We start from the raw sequence: 26,601 nt of genomic DNA, 5'->3' as shown, positions 1-26,601 counted from the left end.
TTTGTTCTGGTCTGTTGAGGTCATACTTCAGGGATGAGTTAATACTACAGGGATGTTTCACGTAAGAGAGCATGACGAGTGACAAACTGACTGCACCGCATTTCTGAAAATGTGTCAACGACATGTACAATACAGGGTGGAGAGCTACATAAAAGGATGAATAAGCTACCAAATGCTGCTTCAGTGGGGGAAAGAAGGGAAACAGTCACATTCACATATTAAAGCAGCTTCATTTACTGCAGTCATTTCAGTATCAGAGAAACATTCAAAACATTGTACAAACACATTCATCACAGGGAGAAGCTGTAAAATCTAAAAATTCTGTTTGTACAATAACAAATTTAAAAGACATGGAGTTTTTTTTTTCTTACAATTGTCCTCCACCTGCTCTGTTGACATTCACATTTTAAGTAAAAAGTATTTCACTAAAATAACAACTTTTCTAAAGACACTCAAGCACCTAAAATGTTACAAGATCGACTGGCTCCTCGGCCTCTGCTGTGTCCTCCTGCTGCTCTGGGCTTGCAGCAGTAGTTTCCGCATCGTCATGATCACCTACAAAAACAGACACAGTTTTACGCTCACTGGCTTTTTTGCACTTCATTTACCGTAAAAGAAAACAAAAAACAAGAGGTCTTACTCGACGGGATCCGATGTATCTGGACAAGTGTTGTGTGAAAACTGTTGCTTAGCGGAGGCAGCTGGGGGACGGCGTCTTGAAAGATCTGCTCATCGTCTGACTCCACCAGACTCAGCACGTCTCCTCTGTCTTCCTCCACTCGCCTGGGTTAAAACATTGTATTCCTCATTACTGGCACAGGTTGAGCTCCAGGCTTTATAATTATCATCCATCATCAGATTAAAGGATCCCCTCTACGCCACTAACAGCGCTACGAAACAATGTTGTTGTTTAGTTAGCACCTCTCTCACAGTAACCTCTGCGCACACACCCGCTCTTTTCGACTGCAGTAACGCGCCAAGAAATTTCATAACTAACAAAACCTGCAAAGAACAACATTGCTAGCTCTCAAAAACAGATCAGGCGAAATCCGCCATGCAAATGTTTTATGAGGAAGGATATACATGCACCCCGAAGGATACACACAATTTGGTTTGAAGAGAAACACTAAATGTAAACAACTTGATATTGTTTGTTTAGAAAGGGGGAAAAACTCTGAATCTTTCAGTTGCATGTAAAATGACTTGATGTTGGCACATTTGTCCCAAGATGCAACGTAAAAATATTCCCTTTAAACTACTTCACCAGCGTCACTTTTTGCTTTTAAAAGAAATGGTCTGAAATATGACGTGCAGACAGTCGATTAATGAGCTTGCTAGTTCAGCCTAGCAAATGTTTAAGCTATTTAATAATCCCATCGAATTACTGGGAGTGTGTTTGTGTTGGCTAAATGTGGGATACTCACCTGAAATCAGTTCCTGCAACAAAAGCATGGACAGAAACAGTGAAATTAGTATTAGCATTAGATTTGTGTGGCTCAAACAACATTAAAGATGCATGAGACGTTGATATTTTCGTATCTGACTTCACATGTGTGCGTCACTTCTGTGATTTATGATGCAGAAGTAAAGTGAAGCTACCCAGACAAATCCGGTGTCGGCTGGAATAAACAGTTTTAGCTATGATGGCGGCCGATCCCACGATCAGCACGGCTATAAAGACTCCGATGATGGCTCCTGTGTATTCAGACGAGGCTGCGGAGACAGAGGGAGGTGAAGAGGACAGCGTTAAGGATCAGGAAACGGGCGGAGCAGCAGGTTTGTCAGCATTCCAGAGGTGGAGTCCACACCTGCAGCCTGGCTTTTTGTTCAAGTCTGGTCTGTTTGCATGTTGCACAGTTTTTCATTCATCACCCCGAACTCACCTTTCACAGTGAGGTAGACTTCCAGGTCTCTGACAGCGAGAGGGTTCTCGCTGCGGCAGAAGTAGACGCCTTCGTCGTCCTTGCTGATGTTGACTATGGTCAGCTTGCAGACGGGACCGTCCTCAGACAGGACATACTTCGATCCCGGCACGATCACGTCCTGCTTGAGTCCCTTTCTCCATGTGGTGAAGGCGGGGGGGATGGACACGGCCTCAGTGCAGGTTAGCGTCACGTTGGTCGCCTCCACGGCCGTGGCCAGAGGCTCCCCTTCAGGGTACGGGGGCTCTGGGAGAGATCAGCAGAAACACACAGATCCAAGACTTTTAACAGGATTCATCCAGAGTGCTCAGTGCTAATGTAGCCAGCCTGAATGGGAATCAAACCCCCAACCACTGCCAAGAAACATTTAGCTTAGCTAAGCAGGAACAACAGAAGCTTGTTCTTCTTTCTGACAACTTGAGAAGACAACTTATAAGTGTATTTCTCTAAATATCCAAGATCATTTCAAGGTGACTGCAGCTTTTCAAATGCCAGAAATTGATGCATTTCAGTGTTTAAGTCAAATGAATCTCTTTGCATTTATTAGTTAGTCGTTAGTCGGAGTGAATCCTCACATTTGAGAAAATGGACCCCAGACAAGGTTCAACATATTTACTTAAACAATTGATTATGAAAGTGCATTCCAAATAAATTCAGGCATGTGGTGAATCAACTGATGCTTTTCATGAAACCGAAGACATAAATTGTTCTGGAGAAGAGAACATTTCATGACCTGCATATTAGTTTGTCAAATAGTTAATAAATACATGGCACTTTGCACTGCGGGCAGATTTTGGATCGTATTAGACAAAGACACACCTCTGGTTCAAAGCACCAACATCCAAAAAAGGCTGATAAGTCCGTACTAGCTGGCATTCATACACCATCTCAGTGTTTTGCACAATCCTGTCATGTGATAATCTATCAACTACATCCTGGGTGACTCATTAACTATGAAGGCTTGTGTCCCTGTTGGCACGGTCCCATCTCTACCTCCATGGGTGTGTTCGTATCCACAGCTGGCCTCAGGATCTAAAGCAAACTAATTATTATAAGATTATTTCCAGAAATCAAACAAGGATCTTACAACTATCTCGTTCTCACTGAGGGGTTGATGAAGTTTCTACAGAACGTCAATCTAGCGTATGGAGGTTTTTATTAGTCATAATGTTCTCATAGTCCAGTAAATAAAATACTTGGCTTCTTCTTTTTGTTCTGTCGCTGTGAAGATCATTTTCTTTGATAAAAAGTCTGTGGTATGCATTTGTCTGAAATATATTTGTGTCCATCACTTTAAAACAAAGGTGGCACGTTCCTACTTTGAATGATGAAACAAAAACTCCTGACAATAAGAACCACTGTGTATGTTGTGTAAATGTATTTCTAGTGAGCTGTTATCTGACAAAGCAATGCAGCTTCCTGCAGCAGCTATTTAAAGTATTCTTTTGTAGGCAGAAGTTTTCATAGATCCTCCTGCAGGGAGCATTCAGATAATTGTCTCTGAGATTTTCTGCGTCCAAGTACAAGTGAAGTAATTTGTTTTTTTTTTTTTCCTGCCATTTGCAGTGAAATCCGTTTTAACACCAAGTATGAGCATTTCAGTTAAACTTGTTAAACTGGATGCTTTAGCTGTTCTGACAAATAAACAGAGCCCATGAAAACTCTCCACTGTGAGGTCTGAATTCTGCAGAGAAGCCAGCAGACTTTGTTTTTCTTATTAATTCATTTTCAACGCAGTGAACGCCTGAAACAAAAACTGATCCAGAGTTAAAAACCTCCTTTGAGGGTGAAAATCAAACTACAGCACAAAGCTCAGCAGCTATTTCTCTTCGTTTGGTTGGACTGACCCTTTAAACCGAAGTGAGCTCAGTACCAAGGACGTGTCCGCTCTGCTGAAGTGTTTCAGTGGCCTCTAAGACGGAAAGTGCATAAAAGATTCAGCGGCTGCACATCACATGATCGTCATGAGGCTCGTTTGACCACAACATACTCACTGAGGGCAAACCAACACGACGTCTCCTTGCCCGGGGCGATGGCTTGGTGTCGGGGCGAGCACCTCAACATCTGGCCGTCAAACAGCACGGAGCGGTTCAGCGTCACCGACAGGCTGTCCGTCACCTCCTTCGCATAAACGCGTCCTTCTCCCTGGTCTGCCGGGTCGTCTTCCCAGCTCAGGGTCGGCGTGGGGTACGCTCCAAACCAGCTGCAGTTGAACTGGATTTGGGAGGGGTCCGGGGTTGGCGACCACATGCATTCAGGGTGTCTGTCCGGCACATCTAGTCAGAGCAGAAACACCAATAAGGAGCGTGACAAAAACTCAATTAAAATCCAGCTTAATTTGCTTCTTAACAATTTGAAGAAATATACTTTATTTTATTTTTTTTTTTAATCTCACTTGGGCTTGCACTTCAGCAGCTGCTAGACGTCCACATCTCCGCACACTGCCCAGATGCCATCGAATGCACCACAAGTTTAGTCATAGTGAAACTTAACACTGAGCTTTTGTGTCCATTATACTGAAGCTTTAACTGAAGCAGCAGCCAATTACTGTGTCTGTTGTCAGTGTTTGCTGATAACTGGTGACATTCAGCACATTCCCAGAGCAGGCTAACTAACTATCCTAAATCTTAAGCTGCGGACTAATGAAAGTATGTGAATAGACATCAACATCCTCCATCCATCACTTCTCCACCCCGGACAGATCCAGACAGGTTCAGCCAGCGATGCAGGTCTAAATCTGCAGCTACAGTAGTTTCTTTAAGCTGACGGCTTCTTGGGAGTCAACCTTCAGATGTTTTTTTTTTTTTTTTTAGATAAGAGTTTCAGATTTAAGATATCGCTCTAACACAGACATGTAGGTATCTTTTCCTGACACTCCCCCCTCAAAAAGAGGTTGAATATGTGGACCCCCGAAAAAACAAAACAAAACAAAAAAAAGAAGCAAAAGCCAACCACAGCTCAGCCAGAAAAAAAAAAAGTCTGTCAGACTTGCAGGAAGTCAGCAAACACTGACAATGCTGTCCTAAAGGATTTCAGGAAATCCGCTCAACCACGGCCCCACAAAAAAAAAATCATGTTTTTTTTTTGTTTTTTTTTAATGAAACTGTTCTAACCACGCTGTGAAACGCTGTCAAGTTTTCCTCACGTCCACAGGGCGGAAACATCCGACTCTAACAGTTTGTCACTGTTGCTGCTGGATGGTGACTCAGCTTTTCCGCTGCTTATATAAAAACAAATAACTGCTCTTCACCTACTTTTGTGTTATTTCTCCTCCTCCCTTAGATTCACAACAACAGATCGTATTTAATATCCGCTCGTTCATGCTGCAGAGTTTTATTAATAGGCTGATCATATTTCTTCTTTTTTTGGAGTTAGATGAGGTTTAAAATTGCATTTTAAGGTGTTGAATTTAATTGTATAGGCCATTTTATAAATAAATAAATAATGTGTCTTTGTGTACAGGACTTGTGTACACGTATTTGTTATTTCTAATACTGATACCGGCACTGGATTCTTGTTTAAATGTTGATGTTGTTGCCTGATCAGGCAGGCTTGTTAAAAAAAAACCTTAAAGGTTTAAGTGATGCACTAAACAGCATTTTGCTGAATTAAACGAGAAACGTTGAATTCTTTTAAGTAAGATACTAAAAAAGGATCATGTTGGCGTTGGACAATGTAAATGCAAATGCCCCCACATGGGGGTTATTCTGCTCGTACTTACAGTAGACCAGCAGCTCCACGCTCCTGTTGACCGTCTCATGAGAGACGTCGTTGTGGGCCCTGCAGCTGTAAACTCCCTGAGCGCTGGGCTGAATGTCTTCTATCGTGAAGACCAGCCAGTCCCCAGAGCCCGAAACCAGCGAGTCGTTGCTGGACGACGATCCTCTGAAGGCCAACGTCAGCTGCTGGGAAGGGTACGAGGTGCCGGAGCAGTTGAAGGTGACGGCGGAGCCCCGATAGACGACGACCGTCCCGTTGGACGTGGTGGCCGGGCTGACGGACAGAAACACGTTTTCTGGACCAGCTGGAAGAAATAAGAGCTGTGGGTCACATCTGTGAACAATCCAACATGTCGTTATTGCTGTTATGATTTCATTTTTGTGAAGAACTACAGCTAAATAATTTAACTAGCAAATACACATCATCACCGTCAATAACCATCACTGATTGGAAGGGATTTTTAAAAGCCATAATTTTTCTCTCTGTGTATATAAATAAAAATCACAAACACTCGATCAGCCCAAAAAGCTAAAAGTTTTGTGAACCATCATAAACACAGCTTGTCAGTGAATGAACCTTTTTTCTTATCGTTTGCTCTTCATTTCCGTCTCCACCTCCACTTGCTCCGGGTGTATTGTATGAAGGTGAGCGCAGTGCAGCCACTTTACGGGTTTGGCGGCCTGCAGAAAGCCGAATTGCCCGTTTTGGGATAAAGTTTTTCTCATTCTGTACTCTGGCTTCCTCCCACAGTCCAAACACATGCACACTAGGTGACTCGAAATTGGCTGCAGGTGTGAATACGAGTGTGAAGGGTTGTTTGTCGGCCGCAGCCCACACATACCCCTGGACAGATAAAGGAAGCGGGGGCTCTCGGTTTTCTTTGCACCGTACAGTCCCACTGATCACTGCAGGTTTTCTCTCCTTCATTCGGTTCTGTAGAATTTGATTGATAACACAAAAAGCACCCTTTGTTTTGTGGCCCCACCCATGAAGAAGGAGCTCCAAGTTCAGTTTGAAATCATTTCCGTTGTGTTATCAGTGTCCTGTAAGAATTCAACAGCTTTCTTCAATAATCACCAGGACAGAATGACGGCTCTTTGCTGTGTCTGACCTTCATGGATTTTAAGGTCATGCTGGCCTGAAAAAAGTTTATCTGTGATGTTTGTTTGAATCCTGGTCAGGTTGTATAGCAGCGGTTTGAAGGGGGGGGGGCACCTGTTCACCTGTTCACCTGTTCACCTGTTTGAGCTCACTGTGAAGACTGACTTAAGGCTTTCCGGTGAGAAAACAAACGGGCCCTGGCTCACCGGTGACTTGGAGGAGGACTCTTCCGTGGAAGGTGAAGTTCCCGGGCAGCGTGGAGCTGCACGTGTATTGGCCCTCATCTCCGGGTGCCACCGCCCTGATGATCAGACTCCCATCATGCATCACGGCCAGACGGCCCGGAGGAGGCCCCCAGCCCCGGAGGAGCTCCCGTCCATCTTTCATCCACACCGTGAAGGCCGGTGTGACGTTCCCGGCCGTGTAACACGGCAGGAGGGAGACGTCTCCCGGTGCAGCGGTCAGGGCCGTTTCGGAGAAGTCTTCACCGAAAGTTTCCGCTTTAAGGTGGACACAGAAAGAAAAAAAAAAAGAAGCAAAAACAAAGCTTTAAAAAATAAATGAAGAAGAAAGTGGCCTCACCCTCACCTGCAGCACCTGAATGCCTCACCTGGACTCACCTGTCGCACATAAACACAGATGTAGAAGCGCTGCAGCTGCGAACATCTCCATCTGAACTCTGCTACATCACCTTCACCGGGAAAAGGAAGGAGACCCGACTCACACCTGTCCCCGGTAAGTCCCCGGTACACAGGAAGGAGACCCGACTCACACCTGTCCCCGGTACACAGGAAGGAGACCCGACTCACACCTGTCCCCGGTACACAGGAAGGAGACCCGACTCACACCTGTCCCCGGTAAACAGGAAGGAGACCCCGGCTCACACCTGTCCCCGGTAAACAGGAAGGAGACCAAGACTCACACCTGTCCCCGGTAAGTCCCCGGTAAACAGGAAGGAGACCCCGGCTCACACCTGTCCCCGGTAAGTCCCCGGTACACAGGAAGGAGACCCCGGCTCACACCTGTCCCCGGTAAGTCCCCGGTACACAGGAAGGAGACCCGACTCACACTTGTCCCCGGTAAGTCCCCGGTAAACAGGAAGGAGACCCCGACTCACACCTGTCCCCGGTAAACAGGAAGGAGACCCCGGCTCACACCTGTCCCCGGTACACAGGAAGGAGACCCGACTCACACCTGTCCCCGGTACACAGGAAGGAGACCCGACTCACACCTGTCCCCGGTAAGTCCCCGGTAAACAGGAAGGAGACCCGACTCACACCTGTCCCCGGTACACAGGAAGGAGACCCGACTCACACCTGTCCCCGGTAAGTCCCCGGTAAACAGGAAGGAGACCCCGACTCACACCTGTCCCCGGTACACAGGAAGGAGACCCCGGCTCACACCTGTCCCCGGTAAGTCCCCGGTAAACAGGAAGGAGACCCCGACTCACACCTGTCCCCGGTAAACAGGAAGGAGACCCCGGCTCGGCTCACACCTGTCCCCGGTACACAGGAAGGAGACCCCGGCTCGGCTCACACCTGTCCCCGGTAAACAGGAAGGAGACCCCGGCTCGGCTCACACCTGTCCGACCACCACACCTGTCCGCCCATCCTTAACCTGCTCCGGCGGTGTGAGATCAGCCACAGACCGGACACACCTGCTCTGTTCTCCGCGGCACGCTGATCCGGAAACTCCGGCACCAACAAGCCACGCCCGTTAGCTCACCTTGTTAAAGGGACAGTAACACCGTTTTTATTATTTGGAAAGCCTGTATATTATTTTTTATTCTATTTATTTATTTATTTATTTTATCGTTGTTGTAGTTTTGGATAAATTAGATTTTTGCTGCATTGATAAATAATAATTTAATTACTAATGTTATATTTTCAATTCTACATCCTTTGTTTCTAATATTGTCTTTGTAGTTTGTTCTTGACCTTGTTGAAAGATTAAAAAAAAATGGAAAACTGACTTTATTTATTTATTTGATTATTTTTTGACTTTCAGTTCATTTTATTCACTGCAGCTTCACAGATATTTATCCTTTCTACTCTTTTCCTAGTTGAATAAACACGTCAACTTATCGGATCTGTGTTTTCAGTGTGTGTGCGACTTTAATAAACGAAGTGTTAATGTTGGTGAAACTAACCTCAGTTTGTAAACACGTGAGTCCGGAAGGAGAACGTGTGTTGGAGCACGTGGAGAGGGGCGGGGCTGGAAGTTTGATTGACAGCAGTTTGAGCGGATCACAATCCACCTTGGCAGGTGACGTTCAAGTGTCGGTCAAAATGTAAGGAATAAAAATAAAAAGGAGCCACATTAATTTTAATATAATTTGACTAAACTTTGTCATAACAACGGGATGTCAGCACGTGAAAATTTTAATATTTTACGACAGTGATTATGACAAAAACAAAACAACAACTTGATAGTGGATGAGATGTTAGTGGGTAATTGGAAGCTATCTAAGTAACTTACAAAACACGATTAAAACCGTCCGTAGTTGATTTGAAGCTGATTTAATATATATAAAATATATATGTATCTATATATATATATATAAAAAAAAAATCAGATTCACGTGATTAAATTTTAGAAGATTTCTCTCCGGCAGTTATAAATTACGGCGGTACGTGAACGCCCCCCAGCTCCAGCAGTCTCCACCAGCTCGTCTCAATCAGCAGCGGAGAATCCGACTTCAACACAAAAATGCCCGCAGATCTGAGCCAGTGGAGCGGCTCTCTGGCCCTGCATGAGGTCGAGGAAAAGCCAGCACAGCCTCTGACCGTCAAATACGACTCTGTGGAAATCGACGAGCTCGGAAAAGTTCTCACTCCGACGCAGGTCGTTCGGCTAATGCGCAGCTAACCGAGCTAGCTTCCCCGTTAGCTTCAATGCTACATGGCGCTAGCTGTTGATTTCTCTATCTAGTGCGCTTTGCCACCAATAAATCCCGATGTGTTGTGTTTGCACCTGTTTGCCAACAAAGAGTCGGGTTACGTGATAACTCCTAACTGTCTGCAGGTGTTTAAAAAAAAAAAAAAAAAAACATGGCGGATGCCATCAAATGGACATCCGGCCATGACACCGACTCACCTGCTGGTTTTCTGCCTTCTTCCTCGTGCTGACCTGCAGGTGCAGAATCGGCCCACCTGCATCCAGTGGGAAGGATGTGACTCCGGTAAACTGTACACTCTGGCCCTGACCGACCCCGACGCCCCCAGCAGGACAAATCCCAAATTCAGGTGAGGCGAAGCAGGTGAAGGAACAACTGTACCGGAGTTTAACGTGAATAAAGATTTATTAAAGTATAAAGCAGCAAATGTGAGATGTATGCTTGTATTGACACCCCCAGTCAGAAAACCTGTCTCTGTGCATCTATGCATAAATATTGACAGGAGTGTCAGTACATTGTTAAGTATTGCTAAAACGTTCATGCAACAAAATCCATCAGCCATCATTTTGACTCAGGGCTGCAGCTCAGCACTCAGTCTGCACAGTGAGTTTGCACCTTTTTGGGCTCTGGGGGACTTTCGGTCATACTGCTGCTGCTTTTGGCCGCAGTTTTCAGTTCAATAAAAGGCTTTCTGGGGCTTTCAGCTGTTGCCAAAAGCAACTGATGTGAAAGACAACATGAAAATATTTTGTGTATTAAAACAAAGATTTTACGTGCTTATCGAATCAGGCCTGAGATTCGCAGGGTGATAAATTTTCCTGTGGATGTGAAAGTGTCTGTCTCTGAGCTCTGCTCTGCTTCTCGCTTGGTGCCAGCGGGGACGGACTGAAGCTCCCTACAATGACCCCCAATCATAAATGTTGTTTTTTTTTTTTTTTGACTAAAGGGAGTGGCACCACTTCTTGGTGGTCAACATGAAAGGGAACGATGTGTCATCCGGCTGTGTCATGTCGGACTACGTGGGCTCAGGCCCTCCTCAGGGCACAGGTAAGAGATGAAGCCAAGAGAAAGCGTTACTAAAGGACAGAGACGGTCCCTCTGTTAGTTAAAGACGGGTGCTTTTAAGAGATTCTTCTCTAACAGCTGTGGTTCCCTCCCTTAGGTCTCCACAGGTATGTGTGGCTGGTATACGAGCAGCCGGGCAGCCTGTCCTGCACTGAGACCGTCCTCACCAACCGCTCCGGAGACGGCCGCGGTAAGTTCAAGCTCCAGAGCTTCAGGCAGAAATACAAACTGGGAGCTCCGGTGGCGGGAACCTGCTACCAGGCCGAGTGGGACGACTACGTCCCCAAACTGTACGAGCAGCTGGCTGGAAAATAAAGACTTGACTCCAGACCGATCGGTCTTCAGGAAATTAAGGAAAAATGAAGCCCAACAATTAAAAGCTTTTTTTTTTTTTTTTTTTTGTTTGTTTGTGTGCCACTGAATAGTTTTCTTTTCCCGCTGTTGCCTGCACATCCTGTGACAACTATGAACAATGTCAGTACGCCCATCTGCAATAAACCTGTGTGTGTGAATAATCCTGTTAAATACACTTTGAACCTTAATGTGTTATTTTTGATAATAGAAATAATTAGAAAATCTCTCAGGATGAGAGCTTTGAAGTCTGAAGTAACTGCTGTGAACTTTGCTCAGTTTTCTCCAAAAGGACTGAGGTAACCTTTGCTCTTAACTGGAGTATGTGGCTGCCACTGTTTAATGGAGCTGAACAGTGAAACGGCCCAGGACGCCCTGCAGTGGGGCAGTTACAGCTTTAAACATTCACAGTAAAAATGAGAAGCTACTCTTTTCTGTTTAAAGGTCAATTAAAATTACAGGTTAACATCTGATAATCTGAGGCATTTGTGTCAGACAATCATAAGAGCGCTTCTGTAGTTTGTGTGATGAGCACTTTATTTACAAATATAATTAAAAGCTCTGACAGATTCATGCTTTGTTTTAACCTGGAAAAAAAAATTAAAGTGCATGCAATAATAAAGCATCATACTGTTCTGGTTTATAAGAAAATACACAGCTTGAGAGTTGTGTAAAGCCACAAAAGGAAAAAAAAAAAAAAAAAAAATCCCATTGATAGATGACTGAATCTCAAATACTATCTGAGGAGGGGGGAGGAAAAAGCGCCATTTTCAATATGAGTAACAGTTAAAATACAAATACGAAAATAAGTAAAAGCTCTCCATAAATCCTTCTATACACAAAGTACAAGTCCCCAACCCCCCCCCCCCCCCCCACAAAGCCCTTTGTGCTAGCTGGGAGCTGGAGTTCACTCGTCACATGTATTATTTCCACTATCATTATTATTATTATTATTCACATTGGCTGCCAGTGTGGAGAAATCAGTACGATACACATGTGGAGTACCATGATTCACCCTCCCCTCAGTAATCAAATTCACCTGAAGGAGTCACATCGATTAGAAGTGTTCGTATCAACATCGTGGTATCAAATTATTCAAATTTGTCATAAAAATGTCCTGATGAATGAATACCAAAAAGTGTTGAGAGGAGCAGCGCAGACGAACGACTGTGGAAAGATTGGCTGTTCGACAGATTACTGCTTGTGTTTTTGTTTTTTTTTTGTTTTTTGTTTTTTTTTTGCGTCACTCAAGACAAAAAAGACAAACTAACGAAACAATTCATCACCTCTTAAAATGGATGGTGGCGGAGTCGTTTTCACTCACTGAACTGCCCTCGTCTTTCTCTCCCTCCTTCTCTCGTCTTCCACTTTTAGTCGCACCAAAAGTGTCATCATTGCACAAGAAACAACAAACACTGTGACTACAGTATGTTATCAGTATTCTTACAAAAACATGACAACTACAGGAAGTTATCCAGCATATTTTTTTTTGCCATCTTGTGACACCACGAGAGGAAAGGGGATAAGGATGGGGTTCAGGGGAGAGATGATGGTTGGGGGGGGGCATTCAAATCTGCCATTGACTCTGCCCAGCTCAGAAAACACACTGGAGCTGAGCAGCTGTTTGTGTGAACACCTTCACTGTCAGGTCAGGTAAAAGGAGAGGTGAGGGTGTTCTGAGGCAGACGTACGCCAGGGCCACGAGAGGCGGCAGCGACGGCGGCCCCCCGCCCTCATCTGTAGTCATCTTTAGGAAAGTCCAGGTTGCCCAGGTTGCCGAAGCCGAGACGCATGCTCTCCATGTCGAAGCTGTCGATCTCCCGCTCCTGGCGCTCCCGCAGGTGTTTGATTCGGTCGGTTCGCTCCTTCTGCAGGGAAACCAGCTCCTCCTTAATCTGTAGGAAACACGGAAACACACAGGAGCCAGGTCACTCTAACTGGAAAACATAAAGTCAGGAAAACACAGCGTCTGTAAAATGTGCAAACAAACTGGCCCGGGTTCGATCGCAGAACCTGGCAAAGAGCGCTCCACCACTGCACCAACATGCCAAGTTCAGCAAGTACAAAATAAATGCACTGCGGCCTTGATCAGAGGTATTCAGAAGAAACATCAAACTTCACAGCAGCCACGTTTTTTTGATTTGACCTACTTTATAAACACAACCCAGCAGCGTAACACTCGACTTTGGCGCCTTCTTCATCTCTGGAAGTTTGAGATGAATCACTCAGAGCCAACATTTTCGTTTTCAGGCACAGAGGCTTTAAATTTCTCTGGTCCTGACCAACATTTAGATAAAACTAACGTAGTTGGTGATGCCCATGTTACTGGTTATTTATCACAGGCCAGGAGCTTTGACTTGCTGCTTTGTGCCGCTGGTGGATTGTTGGTTTTTGTTGGTACCTTTATGTGCTCTGCACGTACCAGGTCTGATATTTATTTTAGTAAATGCAACATAATCGACGGATTCAGCAGGCTTGTCTCCAGTCTGGACACAAATCCACGAGCAGACTGAGTAAAAGCACCTTTGGCTGTTCATCACGGCTTAATGTATTTTGAAAGATCCGTTTTGGAACAGAACATCAGTTTAGTTTGTGTGGCTGGTGTGAACCACTGCAGCCTGTAAATAGATAACAAAGTTAAACACCTCACTGACACATTTACACTGTAATCTTTACAAACGCCACCTCCGGGGCCATTCTGCTGGCTCCCTCTACACTGCAGAGCTGCTCATCTTGTGTCGTTTCCTCGTGAAGTTGTTTTATATCCTCACTTGTACATTAAAGGCATCTAGAAATGTGTAACTGGATGTAAACACTGATGTGCGCTGTGTTCAGTCGGGGAAGTACAAGCGGGTTAAGTCCCACGATCAGGTTTTGATGGCAGGGGTTTTGTCTGGTGGATGAACTCGGCACACATCCACAGGTGCAGACAAAGCACCGCATGGCGCAGTACGACAATCTGGCCAACTACTGAGCATGCACAGAAAACTCCAGACTCTGACCATGAACCGAACCAGAGGACAATAGTGCTTCTAAAACCATGACATCATCCTAGACCCGTGCTGCAGGTCTGTATGCAGCCAGGAGATGGCGTCACACACCTGCAGGCTGGCTCAGACTCCACTGGACCCAGCGGAACTGGATCAGGGTGGCATTTCAAATGTCTCCCTTTGTTGTCGGAGTGCTGTCTACTAGACTGTGGCGATGACGTCAGCCACTTTGGAGGAAGGCGTGCTCGGCTGATCTAATCTGATCACACGTGTTTACCTGGTTTACATGACAGGTCGCCTGAGGAGTCACATTTAAGGTTCTGTCTCTATCAGCAGGTTCTTGCTGCCAAATTAGAGGACACTGATTGATAAAAAAAAAAAAAAAGAGTTAAATCTACGTAGAAACATATAAAATTATTACTAATAGTTGTCAGCCTGCAGCTGTTAGAAATAGTGCAACTTAATAATTGATCGCTAGAAAATAAAAGTAATATCACGTGCTGAAGAGTTCAAATCAAACTGGATCCGTACACTAACTTTTTGAGAACAAGCTTTAATTATAAGCTACACTCTATTAAGTGTGTGTTGTTATAAATAGAAAACGACAACAACTTCACATTAAGAGACAACACTGTCTAGAGATTTCACCAGCACATTATGAGTGTGTGGGAGAGAAATGGTTGTCTGCTCCCTGCAGGAAGGCATGCCACTGTCATCACCACCTGTGGTGAAGGAAATCTGTGTGTGTCTGTGTGAACTCATGAATGTCTGTCTGGGTCGCCTTTCATGCCCAGACTGCCCGCTGAGGTGGATGCAAATATGCATCCGGACCTGTTCGCTTAAGCACCGAGACATGCCTAAAAAAAATTAGATAAGATAAAATGGTTGTTTGCACTGCGATTCGGTTCTGGTGTCAGTCCAGGTCCTGTTGGAACAGGTTCTGGGAGGGTCTGACACAAATAAAGGGTGCTCTAAACTGTAAACAGTGATAATATTAAGGAGGGGGCAGCTGGATTTCTTAAAGCTGTCGCTCGGGTTCGTAATGTGGTTGAGGCCATAGTTATTTTCCAGACAGTTAAAAAAAAAAAACAGATTCTTAAAGGGCATCTATGACTCCTAAAGGGCTCATCGCGCTTCAGACAAAGCAGTTTGTATGAAATGTTGTCTCAACACACCTCCAGGCGAAAAAGCCTACAGATGGATGAGCCATGACGAATCCTACAAACAGGGATAATGACACACACTGTCACACAGCGTCTCCTTAGAGGCATGAATGGTGTTAAATTTGTTCGTACACACAACGCCTTTGAATTGTGATGGCCTCTAACTGCTTCAACAGCATCATGCATTTTTAAAAGACACACGCGAGGTAACCACTCAAATATAGAACATCTTAAAACACACTGTCACTCACTGGCCTTAAACCGTGCCTAACATCTAACTGTAATTTTGTCTCTTTCTTCCTTCAAAGCCTCGGGCTGCTTCCTGTCTCGGTACAAACTTATGATTTCTATTTAAAGTTTTTCTTTGTCCGTGGAGATGTCTAGATTTGTGAATGTGGGGGTGACTGGGTCCATTAGGTGACGACAGATTTAAGTTTTAAACAGTTTTTTTATTTATTCTCTTCAGTTAAAAGAAAAAAAAAAATGCAGCAATCTCAATAAAATCTTGTATTTTCGGACTTGTAAGGTAAATTTTTTGTCTCCGTCTGAAACTCTGCCTGCACTAAAATCGTAAAAAAAATAAAATAATAATAAACAAAATGAAATGACGGCAGCTTTCCGTCACCACACCTTTTGTTCCAGGTGAGCCCGGCGCAGCGACACCTTCTGCTCCAGCTTCTGCTGCTCACGCTCGTGCTGCGCCTCGGTCTGCATCTTGATCTTGCTTTGGTAGGCATTGAGCAGCTCCATCTCCTGCTGCAGCTGCTGCCTCAGGGCCTGGCACTCGGCTTCCTGGGCCTCGTCCAGACGCAGCTGACATAGCCGACCGTGGGCCACGACAGGGGAGAGGGGGATACAAAGAGAGAGGGAGAGATGAGGGGGGGGGCATAGATAAGACACACAGGAGGAGAGAGTGGGTGAGAAAGAGGGAATAGACACAGAAAGGACAAGAGTGGAGACGTTAGGGAAAAGATGAGGAAATAAGAAAGGGCAACAGGGACAGAGAGGTTCGAGGAAGACATGAAGAGAGATTGCAAATGAGGGTTAGACAGATAGGGGGAGGAAGATGAGATGAACGATATTAGACAGAGACAAGTACGGCCGAGGATAAATGTGAACAGGCAACGTATAAGCAACAGGTGGAGAGGAAGATCTTCTAGGAGAACTGCTCATAATCGGTCACGTGAACCTCTCTCCACTCACCGCCTGCGAAGCCATCATCTCGTTGATGCTCTGCTCGTATTGCTCAGCCAGGATGGCCAGCTTGCGTGTCTGCTCATCCTTCAGGGCCTTCAGCACCGTCTTGTGCTCGGCCTTAGGCGTAACCTCCATCTGGTGGTGGCGCAGGGCCTTGTACTGCTTGGTCTGCACCTTACATGTGTCCTGGAATTGTTTCTTGATCTGCAGTTCCAAAGCCTGGTGGCGAGCACAGAGACGGACAGAAAGGGTCGCTCAGTTTTAAAAAGTACGACTCTGGTCTTTTCTGTTTTTAAAGTCAAACCTTCAGAAACATTTCTGATGTTGAAGGTTAAAGGTTTTACATAGCCACAGGCAGGTCTCGTCTCTGATATCCTTAGACACATATCAAACTAAAATGAAATTCAGAGACGACACATTTTGTATGTTCTCTCACAATTTTTGCCTCCATGTTGCATCACTGCATTATCAAAAACGACATAAACCAAGAAAGATGTTACTCGTGGCTTACGCCATCTTAGAGGTGGATTCATTTTGTCTTTTTAAGACACAAGAACAATTTTTCAAATGAATCTGGAAACAGAAGCTTTTCAATAAAATTTCAGGTTTCTTACCAACAGCAATGCATTTCAAGCACCTGTTCTCAAGACAAAACCGCCGCATCCATAAAAACCTGGATCATCTGTTTCTATACTGTCGACTCACTTTGAGGTTCTTGGGCTGCTGCCGGAGTTCCAGCACATGTTTGCGATGGAGTTCGCGCTCACGTCGGTTGTTGTACTCGATCTGGTTCTCCAGCTCTGTCTGGTGCTGCAGGCGGATCAGGTCCATCCGCAGCTTCTGCAGCGTCTTCAGCTGCCGCTGCTCCAGCTCCTGCGTGGACTCGTCGTGGCGGATCAGCATGGCGTGCTCCATCTCTTTCTGGGTCTTCTTCTTGTTCAGCTCCTGGAAGAGGAAAGATGGGAGGGAAATGGGGAGGAGAAAGGACAGATGACTCACAGTTGGTGCTATTGACCAACAATATTTGCTCAAATTCACGCTGGCAATTAAACTGCCAGATTTAAACATTTCCCTTTTCTGTTAACCAAAATGTAACAGTTATCATCTAAAGCTGATTCTGTGTATTTTCCTACAAAGTTTTTGGACCTTCCCAAACTTCCCCCTCATTTGCACACCAGCTTTTCAGATTATGGCATTGCAGCCTTACTTTACTCTGTAATAATCTTCTTATTCTTAACAGGAAACGCCTCACAGATCTACAGAACAATAGGTGCAGTCATTGAGGACACACTGCAGTTTGCTGAGAAAAGCACTGAACGTATTGTCAATCCTGTTGGGCCTTTTCACGCCCATAATAAACAGTGATTCTACTTCTGTTCAGCCGCTCATGCTGGACATATGTGATTTGCTGAGAGCTAAATGAACCAACTCAATTCAGAGCTTGTGAGTGTTTTTAAGGATGTGCATCCTCCACACCTCTCGGATCTGTTCCTGCTCCAAATCATGTCTCTTAATCATGACTTTGCGTTTGAAGGCGCGGCAGTTCCTGTCATAGAACACCCTCTGCTGGGCCAGGAGATGGGCCTCCTCCTCGGCCTGGGAATGCTGCATGTTCTCCTTGTGCTTGGATAAACGCTCCTGTTTCTCCTTCTTAGGTGTGCTGTGGTCCTCGTTCATCTCCTGAGACGGGGTCAGAGTTCAAACCGAAGGAGATTATTTAGACGAGTACAGGACAAAGTGTGGTCAGTTTAATTCAAGATCAGTTAATATGAACTATGATTGGCTGATTTTCACATTTCGTGTGAACAATGTATCTGTTGCATCAGCTTTAATTGTCTGTGTAAGTTTGGGAATATCCTTGATGGGCAGTGGGCAGGGAACATACTGCTGGATGTGTGTATAATGTATATTCACCACATGTACATGTTTCTACATGTGGAGGAAAAAGTCCACATTAGAGAATATAGCAAACTCCATTTGACCTTCTGTATTGAACTACAGCCGACTTTCAGAGCCAGGAAGAGTTGGGAAAAAAGAAGATAATTCCAGCCAAATCTATCCCTTCTCAGTATGAGTTCTCATTCTCTTTCATGGGCTTTAAGGTAATCTACAACTCGCGCTAATGCACTTAACACACAAGTCTGATCCTCGCTCTCAGTGGTGTCTAATTCCGTTATAGCCCTCAGTTGGTGGGAAATATCTCTCCGTGCCAGCGATGCTTTCTTTTAACTGTGCTGACCTAATTTTGGTCATTTATCTTGTAACTGAAAACACTGAATATCACATTCTGAGCCCACAGGAGTATTCTCGGGACTCAGTTTCAAGGTTGTGGAGGCACACAAATGTTACACTGCGTATGGATTTGTGGGGTTCCTTGTTTGTCTATATACATGTGTAGGTACATAGTGAGTAGGCCGAGTGACTCAACACAGCTTCTAAACGACCACTTTGGAGGTAGTGAGTGTGCATGTTTGTGTGGAGGAGTCTGATTCAACAGTGAACAGCATTCAGGGCCGTGTGTCACACACAAGAGAGACGTAAAAGGAGCTCGCCTGAGGAGGAAAAAGGAAAGCAACAAACATGGCACACCTCCTTTATCTTCTCCTTGCAGAGTTTGTACTGCTTCTTTTGATTATCCAGAAAAGTGGTCAGCTCCTTCTTCTGCTGGGCCACGATCTGCTGCTGGAACTTCTTCTCATCCGCCAACGCTGTCTTCATCTGGGTGGGAAGGGGAAGGGGGGGGGGGCACGAATGAAGACAAAAAGAGGAGTGAGGAGCAGCTAGCATGGAGTTTTTAAATAAATACAGACTACAAGTACTAAACTTTGAACTACTCCCCTAACTTGTATCACCAAACAGTTACCGTTTATCCGTTAAGAGGAGCTCTACAGTATTAATATTTTCAGTCTCTTACAGATTTGCAGTTTTAAATGTTTGCATACAGATCTCTTTTGGTTTTGGACTGAAGCTCAGACAAGACATTTAAACATGTTCCCTTAATCTCCCAGAAACCAGACATTTTTCAAAACATTCCACATTTTCAAAGAATTAAGAAATTATATAGATTAAAAAAAAAAAAAAAAACAACTTCAGAATGAATCAATAATGAAAATAATAATTAGTTTAGATTCAAGTTGACTCTCAAATGATGGTACCATATGAATAAAAACCAACATAGTACCCAGTTGGTTAGGATGAGCGATTCATCACTCACATACGACACGTGACAATGTGTGTTTAAGTTGGAATTGAGGGGCTCATACTGGTCTATATGAACTGATACAGTATCTCCTTGGCTGGTACAGCAAGCTGCGTGCTAATCACAGAGATATGCAGCTTGTTTTTCTGAACGTGACATTCTGTGACCCACTTCTGTCCTTGTGTTTCATCATCTGTATCATTGGGTGGCAGCAGTGTGTAAAGTCTAAACTTAACTTTCCTTAGTTCTCAATGTAAGTCTGGGGTCGGAGCCCCCTGGCTCAAACTGAAACATTTACGAACAGAAGTCATCTTTCCTCCGGCAACAACAGAGTCAGAATAACAGAATAACTAACATCACGTCTTTTCCTGCTTTTCCAAAGCAAAGTTTATGCCCTAACCAACTGTTTCATGGTACATGTAGGCCGGCGTGATCATCTGTGAAATAACTTAGAGGTTACTGTACTCATGCATCCACTCATGTCCTATAACCCGACTGTCCCCACCAAACAAATCCCACCTCCTTCTCGGTTTGCACGGCGTGGCGTTTTGCCAGCTTCTCCAGTTCGATGTAGGCGTTGTTGGCCTGCGTCTCCACTTCTTTCTGCAGCTTGAGCCGGTGCTCGTCCATCTCGGCCTTCAGCTTGTTCTCCAGGGCAATCAGCTGCTTCTGATGCTGCCGCCGCATGCGCTTGTAGCCCGACATCTGCTCCCGCAGTTCGCTTTCCTGCTCATGCTCATGGATCTGCTTGGTCACCTGTGGAGAAAAAGAAGTTAGGAGATGTTGGCGCTGTGGTGCTCAGATTTTTGATCAGACTGGAAACCACTGCTTACACAGAACAGATTAAAAGCTTGTAAAACATGTAATTCATTTTGATTAACCTGCAACCTGTCCTTTGTTAATAGGCAGTAAAGAGGTCTTTGTCAAAGAAGAGTTCATGACCACCAGTTTACCTAATACTGCAAAGTATTGCTGTGTAGCCTGCAGCCAGTAATGAGAAATTAAAACTTTTAAAAGAAGAAATAACGTGAAAACCCTTTCAATGAAGTTACCCTAGACCCAAACAAAAGCTCTTTCATCTGACCACTGCACATATCATCACTGCATAGATCAGGAAACCAACAGGATCTAAAGTGTTTAAAGCAAATGAAGCAAGAAAAAACAAATACATATAAAAACAAAAACAAAATCACAATTTCCTCACTGTCCTGAAAGAAAGATGTCCTTTTTTGATTAAATAAAACAAAATCAACACCTGACACACCAACCTGAGGACAGAAAGGATTCTCCACATCAAGGTAATACTCGCTCCGCATCTTCTCGTAACTTCCACCTGAACTCCTCAGGCCAAACATGATGGCTACTTTAGCCAAGTGCACCAGCATCCAGGAACCTTGTGCAGCATCCTATGCCTGACAGAACCCTGTCTGAGCTCCAACGCCACCCTGAGACCCCGTCTTACTGGACATAGACCCCTTCAACCCCCCCCACCCCCCCCCCCACCCTCCACCCTATCTCCTTGGTTCGCGCCCTGGGCACGCAGTGGCCGAGGCAGGCATGTGAACTATGAATGAGGCAAGCCAACTCTGTGGGCCAACAAGAGCACAGAGCAGCTCTTTAGTCAGGCTAACGCTAAGCGGCGGACAGCAGGTGGGTCACATGAATACCTCATTGAGAGAGAGTGAGAGAAGTTGGAGGTGGGGTGCAGGGGGGAGGGAGAGGGAGAGTTAGGAGAGGAGCAAGCAGAGAGAGATGAGGGGAAAGGGGGGGGGGGGTGTGATTGAAATGGGGAAACAGCAGATGGAGAGTGACAGGGAGGGAGTTAGAAAGAAAAAAAAAAATTAAAGCATGAAAAGTAAAGCAAGAGCATCTTGAAGGAAGGGGGTGATGGGGGGGGGGGGGGGGGGGGGGGGTTGGCATGGAAATAAGTGGAGGTTGAGCTCCCCTCCTCTTTAATCTGTGCTGAATCAATACCCCTACTGTAATAGCAGCTCCCAATCCTAGTCACTTGCTTTGCTGCCACCCTGCATGCTGCCACAAAGGGCCAAGTCACGTCATGTGATGGCTTCTTTCACACAAGGCTCAGGGACTGGAAAGGAGATCATATTCAGGGAGCTGAGGGGTGGGGGTGAGGGACAAGGGGGCATGCAGGCTAAAGGTGAATGTTCCAGTGAGATCAGGAGGAATTTAGCAGCAGTTATTCTGCTTATTTTGCAGTTGAGGGACATCTATCTTTAATACATTTAGTGCCAGGCTTAAAAGGACACGATTTGATGAACAGAAATGCTGATTTGTGGATTTGTGTAGTTGAGCAGAACGCACACTCACAGATGTCTCTTGGTGCGAGTTTGTTTGTATTGAATTAATTGCAACAGACAATTTGAGCTGTGGTGTCTGGTGTCAGTGAACATGAATTGACCCCAGCTCTCCTCCTAAACAACTAACCACAGTCATCACAGTTTTGTCATAGAGAGTTTGAAAATATATACATGAAAGCCATTTGTGAGTAGCTCTTTGACTTAACTTTCTCATTATGTTGAGAAAATAATAATGTTTCAAGGCTGAACTGGGTCTTTGTCAGACACCACACAGCAAAAGAAGAAATGGCTGCAATTTGAATGTTGTTACGGATGTATAACAACATATGGTGAAGCAATTTGACTAGAGAAGGGAAGGAAAAGCCTTTATAGACCCTCATTTATTGTCCTGTTTTCCTGTAAATGCACAAATGTGGGGGGCTCAGAATTCTCGTATGTCTGCTGGGGCTCAAAAGGGATGCATCTGGTTTACCCACAACCTCTGGCATTTCCTAATAGGTCTTTTAAAACCTTAAGCATGCTGCTATGAACTATAGGCTTTATTTGATTTAAAGCTTAACTGTTGGCAAGTACAGCTGACTAACGGAGAAGGTGCTTGTTTTGTTTTGCGTGTCTGTTGTTGGCGTGTTGGTAACCTGCAACCAAAAGCTAGAAGCAAATCAAGCCGCAGATGAGGTGGAATATTTTTTGAAATATTTACCGCCTCGTGCTTCAGTCGATTACTTCATCTGACCTATAATAACCCCTACCCTCCTTCTCACTCACTTGTTACTTGTGTGTCACATTCACCCTCCTTCTGACTTTGGCTCCATCCTTTTGCTCCTTCTTCTTGCCTTTTCCTTCGTTCCACTGTTCGTCTCCTCAGTTTCACTCTTTACCTTTCTTTACTCCTTTCTCTCTTCCTTTTCATTCATGATTCTTCCTTCCTTCGTCCTTTCCTTCGTCTCTCAATATGATTGTCCTTCTGTCAATCCAGATTTTAATCTGCGTTGCTCTTGTGCCTCACCCCTGTGTGTGTTATCTGTCCTTCTTATCCTTCTGATATCAGCTGTCTTTGTCCTCCACCATGTCTCTTCCCTCTGCTGCTGCAATGCACTTTTAATCTCTTTGAATCCCCCCAATCACCAAAATTTCACCCTTTTGTCTTTCTGATGTATGAGCAAATTTCTCTCTCTTAAATTTGCATACTTATAATCACCTTCTGCACCTTATTACTGGCAGCAGTTGTCTACCTTTTTTAAATCTATATTTTTCTCTGTTCTTCATCTTCCAGTCTCTCCCTTCTTGATCAATCACTCCTCACCATCTGGACCCGTGATTCTTCTCTCTCCCTCTTTCTTTGTCTACCTGCTGATTCCAGTCTCAGTGAGTCGAGGCCAATCTGAGGACGTCTGCACTCAACAGAAAAAGATGATGTCATCTCTTTCAGCGCCGGCGGGCAGGACCAGTGCTATCACACGACAGATATGCTGTGGTTTACACGATGCCGCCTCTTTTCAACACAGACTCAGTTACACAGAGCTGCTGACGCAGTGTATGCGACCTCAGACGATTAAATCGGAGTTTAACTAATCCGCAACAACTTCAAAGAGCCAAAACAGTTCGAACACAAGGAGGAGAACTCTGCAGTTTCCTCATAATGTTTCTACAATATTAAAGTAACTCTTACACAGATGAAAATTGAAGCTATGGAGAGGCACGTATTTGTCATCTCCTTTTTAAGAACACAGCACGATACAATGACCTGCCTGTTGTACATTTCATCAGAGAAAACTCTGAGTCTCTGTACAAAGCTTGGTATGGTATTATCGCCACACTGTTAGTGGCAAAAGGGAAACTTTCTGTCTTCCAATGTAGCACCGGGTCATCTTAAGCTAACTGAGTTGGAAAGGTGGCACAATTTGAGTTGATATAATCTATCAAAATAATGATGTAACTCATTAGTATGGGCTAGAATCATAATTCTTTACTGAATATTTTAACAATTTTAAGCCGCTATAAATCCTTCATTTTAAACAAGAAATATCTCGCTTTGGCAAACACACAACCGGTGACAGGTGGCAACAAGTCAACAAACCTGCCAAATAGGTTTTGGTGTTGTAGAAGCTTCTGGATCTAATAGCTCTATTATAATATACACTGTACTGAGACAGTGCTTCCGGAAATAATGAGAGCAATATCTGACAGATCTGAATATCTGCTCCACAGAAGCAGGAAATGTCAGTCAAGGAATTAAAAGTGCATGCTCATGTTTCAGGGTGGATTCTTTTCATTTGTCCCACTCAATGCTTCATGTTTCTGTTTACAACCACTGGACTCTGATGGCGTACGCTGGATATGATACACTACCTACAGCTGGACTCAGACAGATTCTACAAATGTGTGGACCTGTGCGTTATGAGAGACCACGACTGTAAAATTAACTAAAAGAAAAAAAAAAAAAAAAAACGTCTCCAGCGGTGTGAGAGTGCTGGAAAGAAACTGATGTTTGAAGAGAACAACACACATAGCCTTGATCTATCAGTGGTTCATGTCGTGGTCAAGGACAACAGGGGCACACACACCACAAAGTCTTCCTTATTCATGTTATTCAATGTCTAATTTTAAGACCTGACAGCAGAAGGGACTCACAATTAAAACCACTGGGTCATGGATGGGTAAACACACACACACACATCCACTCTTACACACTTTTGCACACACCACCACAACTACTTACTAGTTACTAGAGCCGGTTTCCATGACAACAGACAGGGAAGGAGAGAGAGAGAGAAAGAGCGATAGAGAGACACAGAAAGCAAGAGAGAGGGAGACAATTCCACCCCCTTCAGCGGAGAATATTGAGTCAGATCTGAGAATGATGTATTATCAAGTGCAGGAAAGGGAGGAATAAAGAAGAGGGTGGGCAGAGGGGAGGGGCAATGCAAAGCCTCGCGGAGGAGGGAAAACAAAAAGAGTGGACAGCAGAACAATCTGCAGCAGAATGGGCCTAAACTGTAGAGCCGAAATAAAGACAGAGGTAAAGATGGTTAGAGGGAAGTAAAGAGAATGTTAGTAATAAGACAGAGGTGAATAAAGAAGCACAGCCCTGCCTTAACATGAACCCACGCCACTTTTTTTTCCAGCACTGAGACATTACATCACACTCAGTGTCCTTCACTATGATTGACAGGTTTTAACACAGCAACAAAAAATGCCTCTTCTGTGCTGCGATACGCTGCATAACGCTGGTGTCTGAGAGATGTAACTTTAACTTACCAAAGAAGCTGACTTAATGGTGGCGAATCGACCCTGGTTCTTGTAGTTTTGGGCCTGACTGCTCCTGTCAGAAGAGGCCGATCTCAGCTCTGGCCGGTGGTCCCTGTGGATCCCATCATCCCAGTTGTACTGATGCTCCTGTGTGAAACACAAAGCAGGCAAAAGTTATTGACTAAGTCACAGAATTGTCTTCTTCGAAGTGAAAACCAGAACTAACGGCTCTGAAGGGAAGATATAAAACTGAAGGTGAAAATGTTGGATTTGAACTCACTCAATGGCTTGGCAGTATTAAAACTCTTTCAATAACAAAACCCCCCATTAATTTTCATTACACAACACCTAAATATCAAAAGGACTCTTTGATATTTGGTAGAACTGTGCCAACTTTAACCTTGGAAAACATGATGAAATGTCAGCACTCAACCCCCCAATTAAAAACTGAGCGAACATTTGCAGGAGCCTTGGGACCAAAGACTTGATTTATGTGAGGAGGGATCTTCATCAGCATCTGAAAACAATGTGCCACTTTCATTTGTTCTCAGTTCAGCCCCTGAACTTGAAACAACACATTGACTGTCTGTCCATGAAGTGACATCCTTATTCATGCACCATCAAAACACAAAGAGCAGATGAAGAAAGAGAATGACAGAGAAGTGACAGGCCTCTCTCCGCAGACTTTTAAGTCGTATGAGATTTTGTGTCAGCGTTGTGTTGACCTGTGCGCGCCAAATGAGTGAGTGTGCAAGATGATAGAGTTGTAAGAGGTGAGTATGTGTGAAAAGTGTGTGTCGACATGTGTAAACAGCCTTTGTTCTAGAAGTGTGAACAGTGTCGGCGATGAACTTAAAGCAATCTGCCAAACGGCGAAGACTGTGTCAATGGTTTCCATGGTTTCAGGGGGGAGGGGATTAAGACTACGCTCGAAAGCACTGAGAGAAACCCAGAGGATGTTTGCACAAAGCCATGTGTCCTTTTCATTTCTGGAGTGCAGTTATTATCTCAAAAAGGAAGTGGCTGTACTAGTACTAGAAACATGGTATTTGTTTCTTATGCATACTGTCTTTTTTGTACTCACTGAGGAAGTAGCTTAATAGAAACCTAGATGCATGGCATTGTGGGAAAAGTAGTCACCATTATGCTCACAATTTGAATGTATGACATAAGTTAATGGAAAAGTAAAAAATCCCTCTTGTCTGTAATCAGGATGTGTTCATTTCATTAGAAAGGACACCTTGTGCGAAGGCCATAATACTCAAAACCATTCGGTCACACTTGTGACCTACAGTATATGGGCCATTCTGTTTCTCTGCTCGTTTTCAGGGTTGCCATATGATATATAAACGATAAAATAAAGCCATACATAGCAAGTACATTTTACAGTTTTCCAGCTTTCTCAACCAAGAGCAGCACACAAAAGTTGT

The 26,601-nt window shown here is 44.5% G+C and overlaps 3 protein-coding genes across 8 annotated transcripts in view; 1 reads left to right on the top strand and 2 right to left on the bottom strand.

The window, feature by feature from the left end:
- Positions 1-210: 210 nt before the first annotated feature.
- vsig10 (V-set and immunoglobulin domain containing 10) lies at positions 211-8,431 on the bottom strand. 5 transcript variants are annotated; one of them, XM_029511648.1, is made up of 10 exons: positions 7,717-8,431; positions 7,364-7,629; positions 6,950-7,243; positions 5,644-5,946; positions 3,917-4,198; positions 1,884-2,168; positions 1,600-1,713; positions 1,425-1,437; positions 641-783; positions 211-555 (listed from the first exon to the last, which is right to left on the bottom strand). In XM_029511648.1, the coding sequence occupies exons 2-10, from the start codon at positions 7,413-7,415 to the stop codon at positions 461-463; spliced, it is 1,581 nt and encodes a 526-aa protein (XP_029367508.1). In that variant the 5' UTR covers positions 7,416-7,629; positions 7,717-8,431; the 3' UTR covers positions 211-460. The 5 variants fall into 5 exon arrangements, with proteins under 5 accessions (XP_029367508.1, XP_029367509.1, XP_029367510.1 ...); XM_029511649.1 differs by having other exon boundaries at positions 7,364-7,900; positions 7,938-8,431; XM_029511650.1 differs by having other exon boundaries at positions 7,364-7,937; positions 8,147-8,431.
- Positions 8,432-9,382: 951 nt separating this feature from the next.
- On the top strand, positions 9,383-11,624 carry pebp1 (phosphatidylethanolamine binding protein 1). The gene is made up of 4 exons (XM_029511652.1): positions 9,383-9,587; positions 9,879-9,988; positions 10,586-10,686; positions 10,802-11,624. Exons 1-4 carry the CDS (start codon positions 9,453-9,455, stop codon positions 11,017-11,019), a joined length of 564 nt encoding a protein of 187 aa, XP_029367512.1. The 5' UTR covers positions 9,383-9,452; the 3' UTR covers positions 11,020-11,624.
- A 625-nt stretch (positions 11,625-12,249) lies between these two features.
- Positions 12,250-26,601, bottom strand: part of taok3a (TAO kinase 3a) — a 56,820-nt gene continuing 42,468 nt past the window's right edge. For both annotated transcript variants that reach the window (XM_029511646.1, XM_029511645.1), the window contains exons 14-21: positions 25,181-25,318; positions 20,124-20,360; positions 18,995-19,123; positions 17,882-18,085; positions 17,111-17,350; positions 16,412-16,624; positions 15,839-16,021; positions 12,250-12,950 (exon numbers count right to left, since the gene is read on the bottom strand). In XM_029511646.1, coding sequence (XP_029367506.1) covers positions 12,789-12,950; positions 15,839-16,021; positions 16,412-16,624; positions 17,111-17,350; positions 17,882-18,085; positions 18,995-19,123; positions 20,124-20,360; positions 25,181-25,318 — 1,506 coding nt within the window. In that variant the 3' untranslated portion in view covers positions 12,250-12,788. The remainder of the gene's footprint in view (positions 12,951-15,838; positions 16,022-16,411; positions 16,625-17,110; positions 17,351-17,881; positions 18,086-18,994; positions 19,124-20,123; positions 20,361-25,180; positions 25,319-26,601) is intronic.

The sequence above is a fragment of the Echeneis naucrates genome, chromosome 9, assembly GCF_900963305.1.
Source record: "Echeneis naucrates chromosome 9, fEcheNa1.1, whole genome shotgun sequence".
Taxonomy (NCBI): domain Eukaryota; kingdom Metazoa; phylum Chordata; class Actinopteri; order Carangiformes; family Echeneidae; genus Echeneis; species Echeneis naucrates.
This window is presented reverse-complemented; position numbering and strand designations above follow the sequence as displayed.

Coding starts and splice junctions, on each gene's coding strand:
- vsig10 (XM_029511647.1), bottom strand. CDS start 7,415: ATGGAGATGTTCGCAGCTGCAGCGCTTCTACATCTGTGTTTATGTGCG. Junction 2,169..3,916: donor GTCGTGTTGGTTTGCCCTCA/GTGAGTATGTTG, acceptor GATCTCTCCCAG/AGCCCCCGTACCCTGAAGGG. Junction 556..640: donor GATACATCGGATCCCGTCGA/GTAAGACCTCTT, acceptor CTGTTTTTGTAG/GTGATCATGACGATGCGGAA.
- pebp1 (XM_029511652.1), top strand. CDS start 9,453: ATGCCCGCAGATCTGAGCCAGTGGAGCGGCTCTCTGGCCCTGCATGAG. Junction 9,588..9,878: donor AAGTTCTCACTCCGACGCAG/GTCGTTCGGCTA, acceptor GCTGACCTGCAG/GTGCAGAATCGGCCCACCTG. Junction 9,989..10,585: donor AGGACAAATCCCAAATTCAG/GTGAGGCGAAGC, acceptor TTTTGACTAAAG/GGAGTGGCACCACTTCTTGG.